This window comes from Ovis aries, chromosome 7, assembly GCF_016772045.2.
Source record: "Ovis aries strain OAR_USU_Benz2616 breed Rambouillet chromosome 7, ARS-UI_Ramb_v3.0, whole genome shotgun sequence".
In the NCBI taxonomy this organism is placed as follows: domain Eukaryota; kingdom Metazoa; phylum Chordata; class Mammalia; order Artiodactyla; family Bovidae; genus Ovis; species Ovis aries.
Window position 1 is genome coordinate 4,467,265 of NC_056060.1, and position 24,541 is coordinate 4,491,805.

The 24,541-nt window shown below is 40.6% G+C and overlaps 1 protein-coding gene across 1 annotated transcript; it reads right to left on the bottom strand.

Annotated features, from left to right (window-relative positions):
* Nucleotides 1-73: 73 nt before the first annotated feature.
* On the bottom strand, nucleotides 74-10,295 carry TMED7 (transmembrane p24 trafficking protein 7). Its single transcript, XM_012180633.4, has 3 exons — nucleotides 9,831-10,295; nucleotides 4,909-5,154; nucleotides 74-1,515 (listed from the first exon to the last, which is right to left on the bottom strand). Exons 1-3 carry the CDS (start codon nucleotides 10,020-10,022, stop codon nucleotides 1,279-1,281), a joined length of 675 nt encoding a protein of 224 aa, XP_012036023.3. The 5' UTR covers nucleotides 10,023-10,295; the 3' UTR covers nucleotides 74-1,278.
* Nucleotides 10,296-24,541: the final 14,246 nt, after the last annotated feature.

The window sequence follows — 24,541 nt, forward strand, 5'->3', positions numbered from 1 at the left end:
ACCTGGAACAAAATCTTATTTCAGTCAGCTCAACTTATGCAAGTTATAAAATACAAACACAGACTAAATCCTATAGTGTACAGAAAATGCACTATTTAATACTCATTAAATGCAGTACAATCAATGAAGATTATCAAATAAGAAACACACACAGCATTCTAAATTTTTAAATCATCTTAGGGCTGCTAAATCAGAGATTGTAGAAATTACATGTGCAAGACAAAAAACAAACAAAAAAACCCCAAAAAACAGAGAAGAAAAAGAAAGAAAAAACCAAAGAAACTAACTTCTCAGTGCATCACACCCACCAGAATAAAATGTATGGCACTGTTACAACTTTTATATGAACAACTGTCAATTAAAGCTAGGAGTGACTCTCGACATTAAAGCCACATTAGAGCAAGAATCAGCCAATTCAACGTTTAATGAAACAGATCACCTTTTTTCTTTGTAAAAGCACTAAAAATGTAATGTGTGCTGATAACTCACTACAAGTTTTCTCATGTCATTTGCTCCCCATTGTAGTGTCTTAAATTATTCTGTGATTATTCTACCTGTTAACAGTCTGATTTTTAAGGTCTCTGTAAACTCTGTTACTGAAACATACTAGTTCCTGTGTGGTAAGAATGTCCCTATGAAAAAAAAGGGACATATCTGGTCATAGATCATAGAATAAACCCAAACAACGAAAATGACATTTTCCAAGCTACTGAGAAATAAATTAAACCATGATGTGTCAATTTAAAATTATATCAATATTAACTAACATTTCTATGGTAGATTTTTTCCTCATAAAATTAAACAATGCAGAATAGGGCTTGGGCTACAGTTAATCACATTTGGTTTTCTTAAAAACAAAACTTTATTTACTATAAACAACTAAAAGGTAATTTTCTTCCTCCACAACACGTCGACATTAAATTGAAGGCTTTGTTTAAAATATCCACTGCTTACAAGAAAAGTAGTTTTAAAAGGATAAGAGAAATCAAAATTACCAAAGTTTAGTGTGTGAAGAGTAGATAGAAACAACCCAGAAAAGTATAGATCATTGTGTTGAATATTTATGAATAGCCCAAAATAAGTCCCAAAGTTTTTCTACCTTTACAAATAAAAAAAGGTGTCCTTTCCACAGCTCGGGGATATGCATTATACAGCCCCCCCGCCCCCAACAAGTGTATGAGTAAGGTTCTAACAATGTTGCCATGGGAAGTTCTTCGGTGCCTAAAATTAATTGGAGGACAGCAATATTAGAGCGGCAATGGTGCGTCAACTCTCAAATTACGATCCAACACGAGTTGTTGTGGTTCTTTTATCGGAGAAAAAGCTTTTCAAGAGAAATACCTGCCCTATGCTAACCACCAGGAGAATGAGGGCTTCTCCTACTGACCAGTAGGCCACTCTTGTATTCAGATCCTCAGCTCTGCTTCGGCCTTGAGCTTCTCTCAATCGGAAGTGAGTCTGATAGTCAATGACAGATTTCAGAGCTTCATGAATTGAAACACAGGCAGATTCCATCTAAAGAGAAAGAGTTTCAGTCAGCAGGTTTCATACTTTCTGTGCAACCCATCTAGCATATCCACCATTTCTTTCACTGTGATCGCAAGTCCTCATGTGACTAGCATTCCACTGAACTGGCCCTCGTTCACTCCCTCCCTCATGTCAGTGGTCCTGGCAGAGCAGCCCTTTGACTCACTCCCACTAGGATGACTGGCAGCTGCTCGCCCCACACTGGAGCGTGGCAGCTGTGGCATCTGTGAGGTGGCGGGCGGAACGTGAAGCGAACAGCAGAAGAAACACAAAGCAGTGAAGGCTGGTGGCGACAGAATTTTAAGGCCAGGTTCTCCAAGAGGAAGAATTAGGAGGAAGAGAATGAAAGGTCAGTAAATTTGACCAATAATATGCATATGAGTCAAAGTCCAAATATATTCAAAAATGAGCAAAATATGGCATAAAAGCAGACTGTCAGCCAAAGTTATTTCAAGTATCTTAAAAACAGCTGAAAACTTCAAAGTGGGAAGTTTTTCCCCCCACACTGACCACTTTGCTAGGTAAGTTTCTCCCTCATTCCAGTCAACAAAAACAATATATATGTTCTCAATGGGACCTAAGTCTTATTTTCACTGTGAGTCGGTGGGCCTTCATCTGATGACATCTTACCTTTTTCTACATTACACTGTCTGCTTGAGAAGGGTTAAGAGTCTAATTTTTCTGGTTGTTGTATGCAAACAACTAGTTTAATATTTTTCTACTGCTGAAAATTTAACCCTGGTTTTATTATATTATACTTATTTTACATCACAAACCACATATTAGGAGTTTTTAAAAAATGAGTTTGTTGTAATTTTAATAAGACATTAGAAAATAATTTAAGCACTTAATTAAGTTCTACCAAAAAGTAGAAAAGGAATAGTTACAAAAATATTTCAGAGAAAGTTTCTTTAAAAAGTATGAGAAATTAGGAGGTCTACAAATTGAATTTACCGATTAGAATACTCAAACTTTTTTGCTTCTTGGGTTTTTTTTTTGGTTCCTAAGAATGAAGATCACCATGTACTAAAATGAATGATTTCTAGGTTTTAGTAAGAGGTAGACAGGTGCTTCTAGCATTTCTTTGCTTTCCATGTAGTCTCAAAATGATGAACAGTCTAAGAATTCTTCCTCTGAAAAGCATGTATAAAAACAAGGATTTGACACAAGTTCAGAGCGTTCAAGGGATTCTTGAACCATGACAAAAGGGCACAGGTTAAGAATTACTGAACTAGAGAAAATCACAGAAATTAAAGAACTACTTATGTGGATTCATACAGTTTTTGAGGTAGTGTTAGTTTTTTATTTTTCATTCTACCTTCAAAATGGAAATGTTCTCATGTCTTAAAAAGTATAGAGATTAGTATGATGAACCCCATGTCAATAATTAAACACGGCTAATCTTACTTCACCCATCCTCCTCCCCATTCCAATCAAAGTATATCTCACATATTTTACCATTTCAGCTATACTTCTACATTTCGTATTTATTTCTGAAAGGTAACAATTTAAAAAACATAATCCCAGTGGCCCTGTAACACAGAGTAAAAATAACTCCTTAAAAGTTATCAGGTATAAAGCCAGTGGAAAGCCCTGACCATCTAGTGGCTAGGGCTTGGTGCTCAGTGCCTTGGCCAGGGTTCGATCCCTGGGAGGGAGCTAAGATCTGCAAGTCACATGGCACGGCCCAGAGGAAAAAGGCAGACAGTGTTCAGATTTCCCCAAACACCTCAGCAAAGTCATTTCCAAATCAGAAGGCAAACAAGGTCAGCAGAATCACTTAGCTGATGTGTCTTTCAAGCCTTCTTTAGTCTTTAGGGTCTCTGCCTGTTTTTTAGCCCCTTCCCATCTACTTGTTGAAAGTTCATCTGGGTCCTCTTTCCGTCAGTATTTCCCACTTCCTGGATTTTGTTGATTATTCCCCCTGGTGTTCCTCTATCCTCTGTATTTCTTATAAATTACGGTTGGAGCCACAGACTTCATGGGATTCAGTTATTAATATTCTGAATGGGAATATCACACAGGCAATGTAATGGACTTACTGCATTTTATCAGAAGACATGCTAACAATCTAGTTATCTCTGCATTTGTGAATGATGATTAGATTTAGGGGATATCAGATCTGTTATAAAATTCCCCACCAGCCTTTATATATGAACACCATTGACTTTAGTCATTCTATTTATTAATGGTGAAAAAATGGTGATTTAGCAAAACACTACCATTTATTTGGCCATTTCTCAGCTGCTAATTTTTTTAAACTCTATTGCATTAACATCTGCTTTATAGGAGACTTTTTAAAAGTGGAAAAATGGAAATAAGAGCTTAAAAATATGATACAAATAAAGGACGTTAAGTGATCCTAAAAGCATTTATCTACTTAGGTTTTTAAAGCAAGCTATTGTATTATACAAATTAAAACTGATGAAGTTGAGTTATAAACAATGGCCCCAAAAAAACCCTTTTTACAAAGTGCTGTTCACACATGATGCTAACATAAAAAGAACATTACTAAAAATATGAACATCTGAACACATCTTATTAATGTTTATAATAGGTTTATGAATTAAGGCTCTAACACACTCTTAAAAAGTGCCTCTATCACTATGTGATCTTGGTCAAGACACTACCTGGAACCTGGAAACATGGAAATTCAATTTAAGGTTTTAATAGGAAAGTGGTAAATAATTCTTTTGAAAACCAAACTGAGTATCTTTTAGACATACTCTAAGCTCATACTGTATTTAAATCAGAAATAAAATAGCCCTTCTCATCACCTGAGCAGTATTTGCTCACTGACTCAAAATTTCTCTTGCTATCTTTCTCTCATTAAGCTCTTCTTCAAAATAAAACCCAATTTAGCTACCTTAACTATTTTTGATTTTTGTTAGATGACTTACTAGTAATCTTTACTATTTAACCTTCAGTTACAGCAAAAGTTATTGTAACAGCAGTCTGTGAACACTAAATAATTGTATAAAAGTGTGTGTATGCAAATATATACATATGTATATATTAATTATGGCATCACTTTGCTTCCACTTATGTGAACCTGCTAAGTTACAGTAGCAACATTCCTCCATGAATTACAGAAGATGCTTCAGAACGTTGGAGCACTGTTTAGGCTTTTAACATTCCTTTGTCAAGGATGTTTCTACCAAAGTGATCCTCTTATTTTAATGTCTATTTTCTTTTCATAAAATACTTTAACACTGGTCTTCACTAAAAAAGTCTGAAGTTCTCTGTGAAATGCCTAATATACTGTAAGAGTTAAGATAGGTCTTAAAGATTGTGTTAAAGTCACAAGATTTGGTGTTTCATCAATGAGTTAATGCATGTTAAATTATGCCATTTCCCCCCTTTAAACATGACTCTTATTACCTGGGTAAGAGCACTGACTCGGTTCTCACTAGGAAACAAAGGCGGGTCTTCTCCAACTTGAAAATCAAAATATACAGTTTTATGTGTGAAAGTAGAAAATTCATTGCTAAAGCAAAATTTGTATGTCCCGTTTTTGGAGGCTGTGAAGGTGTAACTATCATACTGTTTCTTCATCTCCTTGTAGAGCACATTACCATCAGGATCTTCTAGTCGACAATCTACATCGTAGTGACCACCAGTAATAACCTACAAAAGAGAAAAAAACAAAAAGTGAAGAGATCACTGCAAGGAACAAGTCTGAGAAATCAGTCAGGTTTCCTGTTAAAATAGCTGTAAGGTTTTTAAAAAAAATCACAGGCAATTTTATGTTTCTTGATTTCTACCAGTGAATGGGTCCTGGGAGGCAGATTTCAGTTCAACTAAAGCTTTACAGAAACTGAACACGTTTCCTCATGACGGGGAGAGGGAATGAACCAACACGCCAAGACGGCTCCTACATCACTTTATTCTCCCACAACCCTCCAAGAGGGCATTTCCCCCTCATTTTACAAACTAAGAACCTGAGTTAAAATAAATAATCTACCCAAGATTATTCACCTCATAAGAGGCTGATGCCAAATGTATACTCTTAACCCTAAGCTAACTGCCACGTAGTACTTACTTTCCTTCCGCAAATTTCCTCACCTGGTCTCCCATTAGCAGGATCCAAGCACTCACAGACCGTTCAGAGAAGCAGTACAGTCAGTCAGTCTTTAGCCCAACACCCCATGCCACTATCCTTATAGAATTGAAACTCATTTTACTGCCAGATTACAGGCTGTGCTGCTTAAGTTCCTTTACAGGTCAGTTATGGAATTTGATGCATACTTTGTTTTGAATTACATTTTGAAGAGAAATGACTTGTGGGTTGTTCTAAGAGTATATCATTATTATAAATTTGTTTCCAAGAGAAGCATAAATGATTAAACTACATTGCTTAAACACATATGATTAAAGGAAAACCAAAACAGAACAATGCAAAAGCAGATAAATCTTTTGTTCATCTGCAAAGTCTGTATTTACAGGAAAGCATATGAAAGGAAAGCAGAGGTAGGTGAAATGCTTCTGAAGAGGACCATGGAACTATTTTCAAGGGGTTATGCTTATTCAGCATAAGCATATCTGAGCCGTCACAATCTGAGCCATCTGCATTACACAAATGAAGAGAAGAAGAGGTTTTTCCTGAGGTACCTGGACAAGTATAAGAGGAAAAAAGCAACGGAGTAAAGAGGAGGAAAAACTGAGAAGAGGGAGAGGAGACAGGAGAAGAATCACAGGGTGCCTGATCCACCTGCTGCTGTTGCTACTAAGTCACTTCAGTCGTGTCCGACTCTGTGCGACCCCATACCTGAGGAGGATGCAACGAAGAGACACTGGGTAGCGGATTTCCAACCACCGTTAGGTGTACTGCTATTTTCAAGCTTGAACCTTCTGGTCTAGCATAATATTGACATTCTAGATTTGTAGAGCAGAGAGATCAAACTTTGGACTTCAGAGAAGACTGGTTACTTACATGACCTTTGTCACTAAAGAGATATGAATAACTGAACTATGTTACAAGATCATTTTGATAATTAAATGAAATATAACTGGGCATTTAGGAAATTGTGAAACAGGCAAATATTAACATATAGATATAACATCTGACACAAAAATGATGTCATATCAATTGGGTACTCCCCTTTTCACCAAAAGTGAACAACCTTTTTTCTAGGTGAAATACTGCATTTTACAGACCCAACTATTCATACTTAACACCAGAGTACTTTAAATAATCAAAACATACATCCAAACAAAAAACAGAACCCAAATTGATCATCCTGCCAGTTTTCTTCTACCAAACTTTAAAACAAATAATCTTACTTCAGATAAAGGTTGTTGTTGTTTAGTGGCTAAGTCATGTCCAACTCTTTGCGACCCCATGGACTGTAGCCCGCCAGGCTCCTCTGTCCGCGGGATTTCCCAGGTAAGAATACTGGAGTGGGTTGCCATGTCCTCCTCCAGGGGATTTTCCCAACCCAGGGACTGAACCCACGTCGCTTGCATCTCCTGCACTGGCAGGCGGATTCTTTACCACTGAGCCATCAGGGGCTAACAATCTGTCTGATGACGTAAGAAAGAAACTGGAGATTATTTTGAATGATGTGTCCCTACCTGCCCAGTTAGTCACAGAATCTCAATATTACTGCTTCTCTCAAATTCACTCCATCTCTTCTGTTCCCGATCCACAGTCCAGACAGGATTACTGCCACAATTTCCTAAAAGGTCTTCCCAGAACCCAGTCTCTCCTCTGTCTAATCCAGGGTTTCTTAACCTCGGTTGGATTATTTGGGGTGAACAGTCTTTGCTGCAGGGGCTGCATTGCCCTGTGCCCTGAAGCACATTTAGCAGCATCTCCACTAGATGACAGTGACACCTCCCTCCCCACGCGTCCTAGGACCTTTTGGTAACTCCTGCGGCCTACAGGAAAACCCAAGCCTGTCCTCAACAGCGCACTGCTCCCTAGCACTTCCTCAAGAAGTCTCCGCACCTTTTACACCCTTTCTCACTGTGCTCCAGAAACACCAGAACGCCAGAATTCTCTGAACACGTCTCTGCACTAACAGTGACAGGTAACACAGGGTCTGTTTGCTAAAGAACCACAGGACCCAAAATGATTATGCTTACAAATCTACAATTGATTAGAGGAAGAGATTACAGTGTCAAACAGCATAGCCAAAAGCTGTCTCAGGGCAAGAGGACACAAGAAGTCAGGTCCGGGCTCCCCTGTCCTCACACTCTGAGGAATAAGGCCAGAGCAAACCCACTTGGATCAGGAACCACCCAGGTGTACAGGAAACACCGTGGAACTGGTGAGCCCAAAACAGGAGTCTGGACTGGGTTTCTTATATTTCGCTGTTCACACAGGCATATTTCTGCCATGTAGCCACTCTCAGTAGCAGACTCTCGGGGGCCTCACACTGAGCATGTACAAATCATCAGTCTCACTGCTGTCGAGGAACAATGCAGACAAACTGGTATAAATCGCCCCTAAAGTCCTCAGATCCACAATTACAAAGCAACACTGCTACTCAGTATATTCCAGTGCCGACGCAGGCGAATTTTCAGGCTTGCTGGAATTAAGTCTCACAAACGTAACATATCTGCTGAGGAAGTCCTTTTCCCCTCTGCCACTTGTACAGCAACTATTATTTATCCCTCCAGACTCAGCTCACACAGCAGACCCTCCGCTAAATTTCCCCTGATGATTCTCCATCTTCAGCCAGCACAATACTTGGGGTGTACTTTCATTACTGCACTCAACATTACATGACCATGTGAATGTCAGGTCCCTGAGGTCAAGGTCGGCCTCATTTATCTTTCAGAGGTAGTACAATGGTTAAGAACTTAACCTAGAACTGCATACTAATTCTGCTACTGCTACAGCGTGTGACCTTGGGTATCACTAGTAAATGAGTAATACAAACTATACCCATCTCATATTGGGTTGTCCAGGGAATTAAATAACACACCTGAAATGCTTGGTATACTGTCTGCCACACAACAGACGCTGATTTTTTAGCCTGTAGTAGTACTCTCACCACCAAGCACAGCATCTGCATACAGAAGTCAAGAAATATTTAAGTTCAAAAAAATTAGCTTTTCACTGACACTTTATATTACAATTCTTGCCATTATCTTTTCTGTCCTCATGAAGTTAAGCAAGCTAAAGAGTCATCCTTGGCCTCCCTCACTCACTGTAGCCTAATTATCAGCAACTTCTGTGGATTTTACATAAAGGGTATCTTCCATCCTTTCACCTTTCACTTTCCTTCTCCCTGCTGCTACCACCCTAGCCTCAGCCTGAATCGCTACAACAGCCTCCTAATCAGTCTTTTACTGATACATGTACTTAGCAGCTCTCCACAATACTTTCTCTACCTGCTCAAGTTAATATCCCTACAGCTACCCAGAAAACTTAGAACTTGTCGTTGCACTGCTTACAACCCTACCACAGCTTCTCATACTCTCAGGAAAAACTAAAATCCTTAACTCGACCAGCTGGGCACTACATAGTCTGGCCCCTGTTGACCTCCCTTCTTCTGGCTCCTTATTCCCAGCTGTAGTATTTCTTCACATTTCTAGTCGTAATTACCACAATTCTTCAAATTCCTAGTCACTGTTTCCATAATGACCCTACAAAGTCCATTCCCCCTTTCTCCTCACCAAAGCATTTATAACTTGTCCTTTACAGTTCCGCTATCAAATCGCTTCCTGAAGGAAGCCAAGAGATTCCAAAGATCAAAGAAAAAAAAAAAAGAAACAGAGTAACGAATGTTCTAACCAAGTTAAGAAACTACATCTGTTAAATAAGCACTTTTATATCCCAAGATGAACAAGGGCCTTTCACTTATCACAAAAATTCTTTCTACAAAACCTCTGGCAGATGGTCATCTGGTCTGGAATAGAGCTCTTCCAACGAAGGGACATTACCCAATAAGTCCTTAACATCCATGGAAAAACTGAAAAGCAATGGAGTCAGATATTGGCAGCACCTGAAATACGATGCAAGTGGAGGTGTGGTTGAGAGAGTGGCGAACTGACGTAAGGCACTATAGAACAGGAGTAATGTTTTTTTTTTTTTTTAACTCTTAAGGAAAAAAGTTCAAAATGAAGGACATTAGAGAATGGATGGAAAAGTCACACACACAGGAAGCATTTCTGGAATTCACGTATCTTAATATCTGTTCTTAACTATCTAATGCGCAAGGTTTCTGGAAGGAAAGCCAAACGGCCTGCATCGGCTACCTAGATGTGATTCCTGAAAACAGACAAAGAATGAAAAAACGGCCTCGACCCGGGAACCGCGAGCTGGGGCCGGCAACTGCCTGAGCCCGTAGTACCTGGAACTCGAGGGTGCACTTGGTGCCCTGCGTGATGTCCTCGTAGAAACACTGCTTGGCATTGTCGGGCAGCTCGAAGGTGATCTCGGAGGCGCCGCCGGGGCCCGGCACCAGGAGCAGCAGCACGAGCAGCCTGCAGCCCCAACGGCCCGCGGCGGCCGCCCAGCGCGGCGCGGACCCCAGCCGGGGCATCCCGAGGCGGCGGCCTCAACGGAGCTGGGGAGACGCGGGGTCAGGTCTGCACGAACTCGCCGCGGCGCGGCAGGCCTCGACCCGGGCGGCGCCACCAAGACGCACCGCCGCGTGGCTCCGAGCCCCGGAGAGAGTCGAAATGCGGAGCGAATCCCTGGGTACGGCGGAAAGTACTGAGGCACCCGGGCCCAGAGGCCAGAGCGACCCGAGGAGCGGAAACAAGGCAGGCAAAGAACAGGCGGAAAAGGCCTGCGACGGCCGGAAGCGGGGACTAGGGATCGGGGCAGACGAGGCGGGGCCTGAGGCGCCGGCTCCCGCGACCCGGATGTGCTCGCCCCGGCCGCGGGGAGAGGCGTTGAAATGCGTACGTGGAAGCTCGCGAGGCGTCAGCTCTGCCCCGGCCAACTCCAGGCTGAGAGGCGGGGCTGGCGTGGCGTGCGTGGCGGGGTGGGCCCGGAGAGGGGGCGTGGCCGGCGGTAGGCGTTACTTGCAGGGGAGTGCTTCCGCAACCGCTGAGCGCCCGGGGAGCCGGGGAGCCGGGCGGGAGCGAGGAAGCCGTCTCCTGGCCGTCAGGGGCTTATCCCCGGAAGGAGAGCGCTCTGCGATTTCCGGAGAGTTTTCCTCTAAATAATAACAAATTTGAGGAGAAGCAGCTTTGCTGGGAGCGCGAATTCTCTGACTACAAGACTGCAGGAGTTCTAGTCCCTACTCTGTTACTTATTAGCTGCTTGACCTTAAACTCTGCTTAAGCTCTCTCTTTTAGTCTTTGAAACTGTAAAATGAGGATAATCGTACTTAACCCAGATGGTTACTATTTGAAAAATGCTGTATAAGTCTTCTCATATAATAAGAAACATATAATAAGCACATGGGTAGGAACCAGGCAGGGAAGAAGGGCTTATGGAAAGGGGGATGGAGATATGTAGGATCTTTAATGGCCTTGGGTGCCCAAAGCCTCTGCAGGGAAAAAGGAGCCCCTAGGAAATGAGATTTGGGGAAGACTGTACCTTTCTGAGAACAAGTGAAAGGGGGCAGAACCCTATGGGGCCTTCCCAGGATAGACAACCCCTTCCCTCAACTCCCAATGTCCTCAGCCTGCCCTTAGTCTGTAGAAATTCTTTGGTCAAAATAAATCTAATCAGAGAAGTGAAAGAAAAAAAAATGCAGGAACAAAGGAAAACAGACAAGACAAACTAACAAAGTTTAGTTGTTAAACAATGTCAAGGACGTTTAGTTCTTTCTCAAGGGCTATAGATAAGATTCTGAGCCATAGCCTTTGAGCTGTCTTGTAGAAAATGAAACCCCCACCAGGTAGAAGAAATCAACTACATGAAGACCAGACTGTACCCATGACATAAGCTACCACAATTCTGAGAACTGGCACCAAAGGAATAGGAGCAAACTGACTCTGGAGATGAAGACTTACTGTACTTAAAACAATGGAGAGGACACTGAGCAGACCACTGCATGAGTAATTTCAAGAAGACTGTCAAAGTTGACTGTGCTGTTTCTGCATGTATAGCCCCCTCCCTCCACCTATACACCCTTGAGATCCCCCTTTAAAAGGTCTTGCCCACTGATTGTCAGTGGGGCTTTGGCCTTTGGACACAAGTCTGCCTCTCCCTGCTGCTTGCCAGCCCCCAAAACAAAGCAAACTTTCCTTTCCAAACAATCTCGCTCTTGAATTTCACCTTTCTAGTGCCAAGCAGCTGGACCTTGCTCTCAGTAACACTAGGTCAGAAAAAGAAGTAGTATTTGTATCTGTGAGTGGAAAGAAGACTGAGTTTCAAAGGAGAAAACTTGGATTCTATTTTCTTACTCTTGACTTTTGGCAAGTAACATTGCTCTTTTAAACTTCCATTTCTTCTTGCATCAAGTGGCAATACAGAGAATGAATGGAAAAGATTAAGACCTTAATGAATATAGCACACACCACCAGAAAGGCAGATGGACCAATTTTTAGAAATACAATAATACCAGATGTTGGTGAGCAAGTAGAACAAGATCCCTTGTACATCCCTGGTGGATATGAAAGTGGACACAACCACTTTGGAAAACAATGTGGCATCATCTAATAAAGTGGAAGATAGATGACCTAGAAGTTCACTAGTCACCATAGAAGTTCCACTTTGCAAATACTTTATACACTTCAGAGCAGTGATTCTCCAAATGTGCTCCAAACATGTTTGCGAGCCTTTGAAACTCCTTTAGAGGGTCTGAGATTATCTAAGAGAGGTTCGATTTTCATCATACATCTCAACCAAAACAACATATAACATATTGAATGTAAAAGCAGATGAGTACCCAGCTTTTTGTATGAATCTAGATATTAAACAGATTCACACAAATGTAAAACAATATGACCCTTATCACTAAATTTTTATTTGGACAATATTTCTATTTTTCATCTTAAAATGTGTTATCTGTGTTAACATATGTAGTAGGTGAAACTGTATCCCCAAAAACATACGTCCAAACCCTAACTCCCAGGCCCTGTGAATTCAAGCTCACTAGGAAATAAGGTTTCTGAGATGTAATTAAGTTAAAAATCTCAAGATGCAATCATCCTGGACTTAGGGTGGACCCTAAATCCAATGACTGGTGTCCTTATAAGAGAAAGAAGAAGGAGAGCTCAGACACACAGGGAGAATGTTGTATGAAGACAAAGAGGCTGCAGTGATGTATCTGCTAGCCAAGGATTGCCAAGGGTTGTCCACAGCCACCAGCAGCTAGGAGACAGGCCTGGAACAAATTCTCCCTCAGAGCCTCCAGAAGAAACAATCCCTGTGCGAGTGCTGAGTCATATCCAACTCTTTGTGACCCCATGACTATAGCCTACCAGGTTCCTCTCTCCATGAGGTTCTCCAGGCAAGAATACTGGAGTGGTTTGCTGTGCTTCCCTCCAGGGGATCTTCCCAACCCAGGGATCGGACCTGCGCCTCCTGCAGCTCCTGCCTTGCAGGCGGACTCTGCCGTGAGCCACAGGGGAAGCCGTGTTGAAGCACACCTAACATATGAATTATGTCAGTGTCAGGTACGCACCATCACGCTCTGACAGTCAGGTACATTGCAAATGACCACCACGCTGCAGGGGCCGTTTGTCACCACACGAAACTGTTACAGTGTCACTGACTGTATTCCCCATGTTGTATGTTATATTCCCATGACTTGTTTATTTTATAACTGGAAGTTTGTGTCTCTTAATCCCCTTCACCTATTTCATCCAGTCCCCACCTGCCTCCCTTCTGGCAGCCACTCTGTTTGGTTTGTTCATTTGTTTTGTTTTTAGATTCCACATATAAGTGAGATTGAGGCAGAAGGTAGACAGCCCCTCCTAGAGTAGATACTCCAAGATGAGAATCGCAGGACAATCGAGGAAGGAGGCTGGGCCCTGCCCAGATAGAAGACAAGAGACCACATATTTCTCACTGTGCAACTCAGGAGAACTCCCCAACTAGGCGCATGCTCAGAAGGCTTCTTGGAGGTCCAGAAGGGAGTGATGCTAATTACCCCAAGGCCCCTTCGGTAGAATCCACCTTGGCTGAGAGATGCATGTGCACACATGGAAGGATCCTGAAATGTACCAAATATAGACTCTGAACCAGACGAATCAAAATAAGTGGCCAAAGGAAACAGAAGCAATGCTCCTTAAAAGTAATTCAAATTACCATGAGGACATGACTCTGAGACTCTGAATCCATTCATGTTTCCATCTATTTTTATTTTTTCTTCCTAATAAATACTGGTTTCACTATTTTCCATCTCTGTGGGAATACTTTTCCTGCAAAGACAAAGAGCCAGGGCCTTGTCATTGACCTCTGGTCTAGTGGCTAGGATTTGATGCTCTCATCACTGTGACCCGACCTCAACCTCTGACCAGAAACTGAAGCCCACTTCAAGCCTCTGCAGGCTGAGCTACCCAAGATCAAGATCATATAGTATTTGTCTCTCTATGACCTATTTCATTTATATTACATATTCTAATATACATGTTGCTGCAAGTGGCACAAAGTCCTTCTCTTTCATGCCTGAGTAATAGTCCATTGTGCATATATTGTTTTATTATTATTATTATTATTTTGGTAAAGGGACAATTCCTAGTTTATTTTCTTTTTTAAAAAATATAAATTTATTTATTTTAATTGGAGGCTAATTACTTTACAATATTGTATTGGTTTTGCCATATGTCAACATGAATCTGCCACAGGTGTACATGTGTTCCCCATCCTGAACACCCTCCCACCTCCCTCCCCATACCATCCCTCTGGGTCATCCCAGTGCACCAGCCCTGAGCATCCTGTATCATGCATCGAACATGGACTGGCGATTCATTTCACATATGATATTATACACGTTTCAACGCCATTTTCCCAAATCATCTCACCCTCGCCCTCTCGCACAGAGTCCACAAGACTGTTCTATACATCTGTGTCTCTTTTGCAGTCTTGCATACAGGGTTATCATTACCATCATTCTAAATTCCATATATATGTGTTAGTATACTTTATTGGTGTTTTTCTTTCTGGCTTCCTTCACTCCATATAATAGGCTCCAGTTTCATCCACCTCATTAGAACTGATTCAAATGTATTCTGTTTAATGGCTGAGTAATACTCCATTGTGTATATGTACCACAGCTTTCTTATCCATTCGTCTGCTGATGGACATTTAGGTTGCTTCCATGTCCTGGCTATCATAAACAGTGCTGTGATGAACATTGGGGTATACGTGTCTCTTTCAATTCTGGTTTCCTCGGTGTGTATGCCCAGCAGTGGGATTGCTGGGTCATATGGCAGTTCTATTTCCAGGTTTTTAAAGAATCTCCACACTGTTCTCCATAGTGGCTGAACTAGTTTGCATTCCCACCAACAGTGTAAGAGGGTTCCCTTTTCTCCACACCCTCTCCAGCATTTATTGCTTGTAGACTTTTGGATAGCAGCCATTCTGACTGGTGTTGAATGGTACCTCATTGTGGTTTTTGATTTGCATTTCTCTGATAATGAGTGATGTTGGGCATCTTTTCATGTGTTTGTTAGCCATCTATATGTCTTCTTTGGAGAAATGTCTATTTAGTTCTTTGGCCCATTTTTTGATTGGGTCATTTATCTTTCTGGAATTGAGCTGCAGGAGTTGCTTGTATATTTTTGAGATTAGTTGTTTGTCAGTTGCTTCATTTGCTATTATTTTCTCCCATTCCAAAGGCTGTTTTTGCACTTTGCTTATTGTTTCCTTTGTTGTACAGAAGCTTTTAATTTTAATTAAGTCCCATTTGTTTATTTTTGCTTTTATTTCCAGTATTCTGGGAGGTGGGTCATAGAGGATCCTGCTGTGATTTATGTCAGACAGTGTTTTGCCTATGTTCTCTAAGAGTTTTATAAGTTTCTGGTTTTATGTTTAGATCTTTAATCCATTTTGAGTTTATTTTTGTGTAAGGTGTTAGAAAGTGTTCTAGCTTCATTCTTTTACAAGTGGTTGACCAGTTTTCCCAGCATCACTTGTTAAAGAGATTGTCTTTAATTCATTGTAGATTCTTGCCTCTTTGTCAAAGATAAGGTGTCCATAGGTGCGTGGATTTATCTCTGGGCTTTCTATTTTGTTCCATTGATCTATATTTCTGTCTCTGTGCCAGTACCATACTGTCTTGATGACTGTGGCTTTGTAGTAGAGCCTGAAGTCAGGCAGGTTGATTTCTCCAGATTCTTCTTTCTCGAGATTGTTTTGGATATTTGAGGTTTTTTGTATTTCCATACAAATTGTGAAATCATTTGTTCTAGCTCTGTGAAAAATACCCCTGGTATCTTGATAGGGATTGCATTGAATCTATAGATTGCTTTGGGTAGTATACTCATTTTCACTATATTGATTCTTCTGATCCACGAACACAGTATATTTCTCCATCTATTAGTGTCCTCTTTGATTTCTTTCACCAGTGTTTTATAGTTTTCTATATATAGATCTTTTGTTTCTTTAGGTAGATATATTCCTAAGTATTTTATTCCTTTCATTGCAATGGTGAATGGAATTGTTTCCTTAATTTCTCTTTCTATTTTCTCATTATTAGTATATAGGAATGCAAGGGATTTCTGTGTGTTGATTTTATATCCTGCAACTTTACTATATTCATTAAATAGCTCTAGTAATTTTCTGGTGGAGTCTTTAGGGTTTTCTATGTAGAGGATCATGTCATCTGCAAACAGTGAGTTTTACTTCCTCTTTTCCAATTTGGATTCCTTTATTTCTTTTTCTGCTCTGATTGCTGTGGCCAAAACTTCCAAAACCATGTTGAATAGTAGTGGTGAAAGTGGGCGCCCTTGTATTGTTCCTGACTTTAGGGAAAATGCTTTCAATTTTTCACTATTGAGGATAATGTTTGCTGTGGGTTTGTCATATATAGCTTTTATTGTGTTGAGGTATGTTTCTTCTATTCCTGCTTTCTGGAGAGCTTGTATCATAAATGGATGTTGAATTTTGTCACAGGCTTTCTCTGCATCTATTGAGATAATCATATGGCTTTTATTTTTCAATTTGTTAATGTAGTATATTTCATTGATTGATTTGTGAATATTGAAGAACCTTGCATCCCTGGGATAAACCCCACTTGGTCATGGTGTATGATCTTTTTAATGGGTTGTTGGATTCTGATTGCTAGAATTTTGTTAAGGATTTTTGCATCTATGTTCATTAGTGATATTGGCCTGTAGTTTGTGTGTGTGTGTGTGTGTGTGTGTGTGGCCTCTTTGTCTGGTTTTGGTATTAGGGTGATGGTGGCCTCATAGAATGAGTTTGGAAATTTACCTTCCTCTGCAATTTTCTGGAAGAGTTTGAGTAGGATAGGTGTTAGCTCTTCTCTAAATTTTTGGTAGAATTCAGCTGTGACGCCGTCTGGACCTGGACTTCTGTTTGCTGGAAGATTTCTGATTACAGTTTCAATTTCTGTGTTTGTGATGGGTCTGTTAAGATTTTCTATTTCTTCCTAGTTCAGTTTTGGAAAGTAGTACTTTTCTAAGAATTTGTCCATTTCTTCCAAGTTGTCCATTTTATTGGCATATAATTGCTGATAGTAGTCTCTTATGATCCTTTGTATTTCTGTCTTGTCTGTTGTAATCTCTCCATTTTCATTTCTAATTTTGCTGATTTGATTTTTCTCCTTTTGTTTCTTGATGAGTCTGGCTAATGGTTTGTCAATTTTATTTATCCTCTCAAAGAACCAGCTTTTGGCTTTGTTGATTTTTGCTATGGTCTCTTTTGTTTGTTTTGCATTTATTTCTGCTCTAATTTTTAAGATTTCTTTCCTTCTACTAACCCTGGGGTTCTTCATTTCTTCCTTTTCTAGTTGCTTTAGGTGTAGAGTTAGGTTATTTATTTGACTTTTTTTCTTGTTTCTTGAGGTATGCCTGTATTGCTATGAACCTTCCCCTTAGCACTGCTTTTACAGTGTCCCACGGGTTTTGGGTTGTTGTGTTTTCATTTTCATTCATTTCTATGCATATTTTGATTTCTTCTGTGATTTGTTGGTTATTCAGCAGCACGTTGTTCAGCCTCCATATGTTGGAATTTTTAATAGTTTTTCCCCTGTAATTGAGATCTAATCTTACTGCATTGTGGTCAGAAAAGATGCTTGGAATGATTTCATTTTTTTTTTGAATTTACCAAGGCTAGATTTATGGCCCAGAATGTGATCTATCCTGGAGAAGTTTCCGTGAGCACTTGAGAAAAAGGTGAAATTCATTGTTTTGGGGTGATATGTCCTATAGATATCAATTAGGTCTAACTGGTCTATTGTATCATTTAAAGTTTGTGTTTCCTTGTTAATTTTCTGTTCAGTTGATCTATCCATAGATGTGAGTAGGGTATTAAAGTCTCCCACTATTATTGTGTTATTGTTAATTTCCCCTTTCTACTTGTTAGCATTTGTCTTACATATTGTGGTGCTCCTATGTTGGGTGCATATATATTTATAATTGTTATATTTTCTTCTTGGATTAATCCTTTGATCATTATGTAGTGTCCTTCTTTGTCTCTTTTCACAGCCTTTGTTTTAAAGTCTATTTTATCTGATATGAGTATTGCTACTCCTGCTTTTTTATTTTTTTGGTCTCTATTTGCATGGAATATCTTTTCCAGCCCTTCACTTTCAGTCTGTATGTGTCCCTTGTTTTGAGGTGGGTCTCTTGTAGACAACATATATAGGGGTCTTGTTTTTGTGTCCATTCAGCCAGGCTTTGTCTTTTGATTGGGGCATTCAACCCATTTACGTTTAAGGTAATTATTAATAAGTATGATCCTGTTGCCGTTTACTTTATGGTTTTGGGTTCGAGTTTATACACCCCTTTAGTGTTTCCTGTCTAGAGAAGATCCTTTAGCATTTGTTGGAGAGCTGGTTTGGTGGTGCTGAATTCTCTCAGCTTTTGCTTGTCTGTTAAGCTTTTGATTTCTCCCTCATATTTGAATGAGATCCTTGCTGGGTAAAGTAATCTGGGCTGTAGGTTATTTTCTTTCATCACTTTAAATATGTCCTGCCATTCCCTCCTGGCCTGAAGAGTTTCTATTGAAAGATCAGCTGTTATCCTTATGGGAATCCCCTTGTGTGTTATTTGTTGTTTTTCCCTTGCTGCTTTTAATATTTGTTCTTTGTGTTTGATCTTTGTTAATTTGATTAATATGTGTCTTGGGGTGTTTTGCCTTGAGTTTATCCTGTTTGGGACTCTCTGGGTTTCCTGGACTTGGGTGCTTATTTCCTTCCCCATTTTAGGGAAGTTTTCAACTATTATCTCCTCAAGTATTTTCTCATGGTCTTTCCTTTTGTATTCTTCTTCTATGATTCGAATGTTGGGTGTTTAACATTGTCCCAGAGGTCTCTGAGATTATCCTCAGTTCTTTTAATTAGTTTTTCTTTTTTCCCCTCTGATTCATTTATTTCTACTATTCTATCTTCTACTTCACTAATCCTATCTTCTGCCTCCATTGTTCTACTATTTGTTCCCTCCAGAGTGTTTTTTTTATATCATTTATTGCATTATTCATTATAAATTGACTCTTTTTTTATTTCTTCTAGGTCCTTGTTAAACCTCTCTTGCATCTTCTCAGTCCTTGTGTCTGGGCTATTTATTTGTGATTCCATTTTGTTTTCAAGATTTTGGATCATTTTTCACTATCATTATTTGGAATTCTTTATCTGGTAGATTCCCTATCTCTTCCTCTTTTGTTTGGTTTGGTTGGCATTTATTCTGTTCCTTTAGCTGCTGGGTTTTCCTATGTCTCTTCATCTTGTTTATATTGCTTTGTTTGGGGTGGCCTTTCTGTATTCTGGCAGTTTGTGGAGTTCTCTTTATTGTGGAGTTTCCTCGCTGTGGGTGGGGTTGTATGGGTGGCTTATCAATGTTTCCTGGTTAAGGAAGCTTGTGTCGGTGTTCTGGTGGGTGGGGCTGGACTTCTTCTATCTGGAGTGCAATGAAGTGTCCAGTAATGAGTTATGAGATATCAATGGGTTTGGAGTGACTTTGGGCAGCCTCTATATTGAAGCTCAGGGCTATGTTCCTCTGTTGCTAGAGAATTTGTGTGGTATGTCTTGCTCTGGAACTTGTTGGCCGTTGGGTGGTGCTTGGTTTCAGTGTAGGTATGGAGGTGTTTGATGAGCTCTTGTCAATGAATGTTCCCTGGAGTCAGGAGTTCTCTGATGTTCTCAGGATTTGGACTTAAGCCTCCTGCTTCTGGTTTTCAGTCTTATTTTTACTGTAGCTGCAAGACTTCTTTATCTATATAGCACCACTGATAAAACATCTAGGTTAAAGATGAAACGTTTCTCCACAGTGAGGGACATCCAGAGAGGTACACAGAGTTACATGGGGAAGAGAAGAGGGAGGAGGGAGATAGAGGTGACAAAGATGAGATGAAGTGGAATCAAAAGCGGAGAGGGCAAGCTAGCCAGTAATCACTTCCTTATGTGTGCTCCACAGTCTGGACCGCTCAGAGATGTTCATGGAGTTATACAGAGAAGAGAAGAGAAGAGGGAGGAAGGAGACAGAGGTGGCCAGGAGGATAAAGGCAGGAATCAAAAGGAGAGAGACAGAGACCAGAGCAGAAAAAGAAATAAAAGGAATCCAAATTGGAAAAGAAGAAGTAACACTCTCAGTGTTTGCAGATGACATGATCCTCTACATAGAAAACCCTAAAGACTCCACCAGAAAATTACTAGAGCTAATCAATGAATATAGTAAAGTTGCAGGATATAAAATTAACACATAGAAATCCCTTGCATTCCTATACACTAATAATGAGAAAATAGAAATTAAGGGAACAATTCCATTCACCATTGCAACGAAAAGAATAAAATACTTAGGAATGTATCTACCTAAAGAAACTAAAGACCTATATATAGAAAACTATAAAACACTGGTGAAAGAAATCAAAGAGGACACTAATAGATGGAGAAATATACCATGTTCATGGATTGGAAGAATCAATATAGTGAAAATGAGTATACTACCCAAAGCAATCTATAGATTTAATGCAATCCCTATCAAGATACCAGGGTATTTTTCACACAGCTAGAACAAATAATTTCACAATTTGCATGGAAATACAAAAAAAACTCAAATCGCCAAAGCAATCTTGAGAAAGAAGAATGGAACTGGAGGAATCAACCTGCCTGATTTCAGGCTCTACTACAAAGCCACAGTCATCAAGACAGTATGGTACTGGCACAGAGACAGAAATATAGATCAATGGAACAAAACAGAAAGCCCAGAGATAAATCCACACACCTATGGACCCATTATCTTCGACAAAGGAGGCAAGAATCTACAATGGATTAAAGACAATCTCTTTAACAAGTGGTGCTGGGAAAACGGGTCAACCACTTGGAAAAGAATGAAACTAGAAACACTAACACCTTACACAAAAATAAACTCAAAATGGATTAAAGATCTAAACGTAAGACCAGAAACTATAAAACTCCTAGAGGAGAACATAGGCAAAACACTCTCCAACATAAATCACAGCAGGATCCTCTATGACCCACCTCCCAGAATACTGGAAATAAAAGCAAAAAGAAACAAATGGGACTTAATTAAAATTAAAAGCTTCTGTACAACAAAGGAAACAATAAGCAAGGTGAAAAAACAGCATTCGGAATGGGAGATAATAATAGCAAATGAAGCACTGACAAACAACTAATCTCAAAAATATACAAGCAACTCCTGCAGCTCAATTCCAGAAAAATAAATGACCCAATCAAAAAATGGACCAAAGAACTAAATAGACATTTCTCCAAAGAAGACATATAGATGGCTAACAAACACATGAAAAGATGCCCAACATCACTCATTATCAGAGGAATGCAAATCAAAAACCACAATAAGGTACCATTTCACGCCAGTCAGAATGGCTGCTATCCAAAAGTCTACAAGCAATAAATGCTGGAAAGGGTGTGGAGAAAAGGGAACCCTCTTACACTGTTGGTGGGAATGCAAACTAGTTCAGCCACTATGGAGAACAGTGTGGAGATTCTTTAAAAACCTGGAAATAGAACTGCCATATGACCCAGCAATCCCACTGCTGGGCATACACACCGAGGAAACCAGAATTGAAAGAGACACGTATACCCCAATGTTCATCACAGCACTGTTTATGATAGCCAGGACATGGAAGCAACCTAAATGTCCATCAGCAGACGAATGGATAAGAAAGCTGTGGTACATATACACAATGGAGTATTACTCAGCCATTAAACAGAATACATTTGAATCGGTTCTAATGAGGTGGATGAAACTGGAGCCTATTATATGGAGTGAAGGAAGCCAGAAAGAAAAACACCAATACAGTATACTAACGCATATATTTGGAGAAGGAAATGGCAACCCACTCCAGTGTTCTTGCCTGGAGAATCCCAGGGATGGGGGAGCCTGGTGGGCTGCCATCTATGGGGTCGCACAGAGTCGGAAACAACTGAGGCGACTTAGCAGCAGCAGCAACGCATATATATGGAATTTAGAAAGATGGTAACAATAACCCTGTATGCAAGAGAGCAAAAGAGACACAGATGTATCGAAGAGTCTTTTGGACTCTGTGGGAGAGGGAGAGGGTGGGATGATTTGGGAGAATGGCATTGAAACATGTATAATATCATATAAGAAACGAATTGACAGTCTAGGTTTGATGCAGGATACGGGATGCTTGGGGCTGGTGCACTGGGATGACCCAGAGGGATGGTATGAGGAGGGAGGTGGGACGGGGTTTCAGGCTTGGGAACACGTGTACAGTCGTGGCAGATTCATGTTGACATATGGCAAAACCAAAACAATATTGTAAAGTAAAAAACAAACAAACAAACAAACAAAGAAACAAAAACAAGAGAGACAGATCCAGCCAGTAATCAGTTCCCTAAGTGTTCTCCACAGTCTGGAACACACAAAGAGATTCACAGAGTTGGGTAGAGAAGAGAAGGGGGAGGGAGGAGATACAGGTGACCTGGTGGAGAAAAAGGAGAGTCCAAAGGGGGAAAGAGCAGTCAAGCCAGTAATCTCGCTCCCAAGTAAAAATGAGTACTGAAGATTGGGTTCTTAAAGGTACAAAATTGATAACAAATACCAAAAAGCAAAGATTAAAAATCTAGAGTAGAGGTTGGAGTTTCAAAAATACAATATTAAAGAAAGAGAGAGAAAAAAAGTCACAAAAATTATAAAATATATATATGAAGTTTGCTTAAAAAAATAAAGTCTCTCTCTTTTTTTTTTGAAAAGTAATAGTAGGTTATAAAAATGAAAATTAAAGGAGTAAGAGAGGACTTAAAAATAAAAAAATTAAAGAATGATAGTAAAAATATATCTAGGACTTTGGTGGTGTTGTGGGCAGTGTGAGGTCAGTTCCTTTTTGGATAGTTCCTTGGTCCGGCTTATATTTCTCAAGACCTATAGGCCCCTTCCTATGTACTCGGTACTAACGACAGGGTTTTAATCTATCGCACCTGTCACTTCCAAGGAGGGTCCCTCTGCTTTAGCTTCTTCTGTTTGCTGGTCCCTTCAGTGTCTAATTTCCACCCTGACACAAGGAGGCGGTGGTGGACACTTTTTAGGCTCACTTGTTCAGTTGCGCTGTGGGGAGGGCAGGATGCTGCAAACAAATAACACTGGCTTATGTTCACAGTGTCTCGGCCGCACTGGGCCTGCCCCCGCTCACAGCGCATGTGCCCTCCCTGCCCACACTGCTCAGGCTCTAGGTTGCTCTGCCGGGAACTGTCCAAGGCCGGCCCTGGGCTGCGTGCACCTCCCAGGTCTAAGCTGCTAAGGTTCAGGCACTCGGGTAGTCCTCAGAGGCGCAGACTTGGTTGGGGCTGCGTTTTGTGCCCTTCCCAGGTCCGAGCAGCTCAGGTACCAGGTGTTTGGTGAGCGCGGTTGCTGAGACTTATTGCCTCCCCCGTCCCTGCCGCTGGGTTTTCTGGGTGTACAATCGGTGCACCTTCTCAGGGGGATGTTGACCTTCCAGAATCCTAAGAAGTCTTGGTTAGTAACGAAGCCTGCTTGCAGTTTGGTAGATAATGCCTCTCTGGGGCCGCGATTGCCCCCTTCTGGCTCAGGCTGCCTGTCACCGGAGGGGGATGGTCTGTAGCCGGCTAGTTCTGTTCAGTCCTTTGTTCTGTGAGAGGGCCTGAGGATGTCTTAGGTTAGGGCTTTTTGTCTGGTAACTATCCCACAGTCTGGTTTGCTAGCCCAAGTAAGTTCCCTCAGATTGCCCTCGGGGCATTCAGGCCCAGTCTTTACTCTAAGCAATGCAGCCCGCACCTCCCTGCCCAGCCCCCGCTTGCTAGTGGCAGATGCAGGAATCTGAGCTGCTTTTCCACTGCACAGAGTTACTGTTGGGCACGTAATCTGTGGGTTTTAATTATTTATTTATTTTTCCTCCTGATTATGTTGCCCTCTGTGGTTCCAAGGATCGCCACACACTCAGCAGTGAGAGTGTTTCCTGGTGTTTGGAAACTTCTCTCTTTTTTAAGACTCCCTTCCCGGGATGGAGCTCCATCCCTACCTCCTTTGTCTCTCTTTTTATCTTTTATATTTTTCTTACCTCCTTTCGAAGACAATGGGCTGCTTTTCTGGGTGCCTGATATCCTCTGCCGGCATTCAGAAGTTGTTTTGTGGAATTTTCTCAGTGTTCAAGTGTTCTTTTGATGAATTTGTTGGGGAGAAAGTGGTCTCCCCATCCTATTCCTCTGCCATCTTAGGACCGCCCCCTGTTTTATTATTGTTAAGATAAATTATTAAGTAAATATTTTGTGTCTCAGATCTCTATAATTTAAATTTGTAATTAAATAATTTTTATTCATTTATTCTTAAGATTCTGGAACCAAAAGATTGAGAACCACTTATGCACAGGTATACCAGGATACATGTGAAAGAATACCTAAAGCCAAAGGCTCATAATAATTCCAAACTGGAAATAGCCCAAATATCCATAAATTTGAGTACAGTCTAAGATAAGACATTACAGAGAAATAAAAATGAACAGATTACAGTTACACAAGAC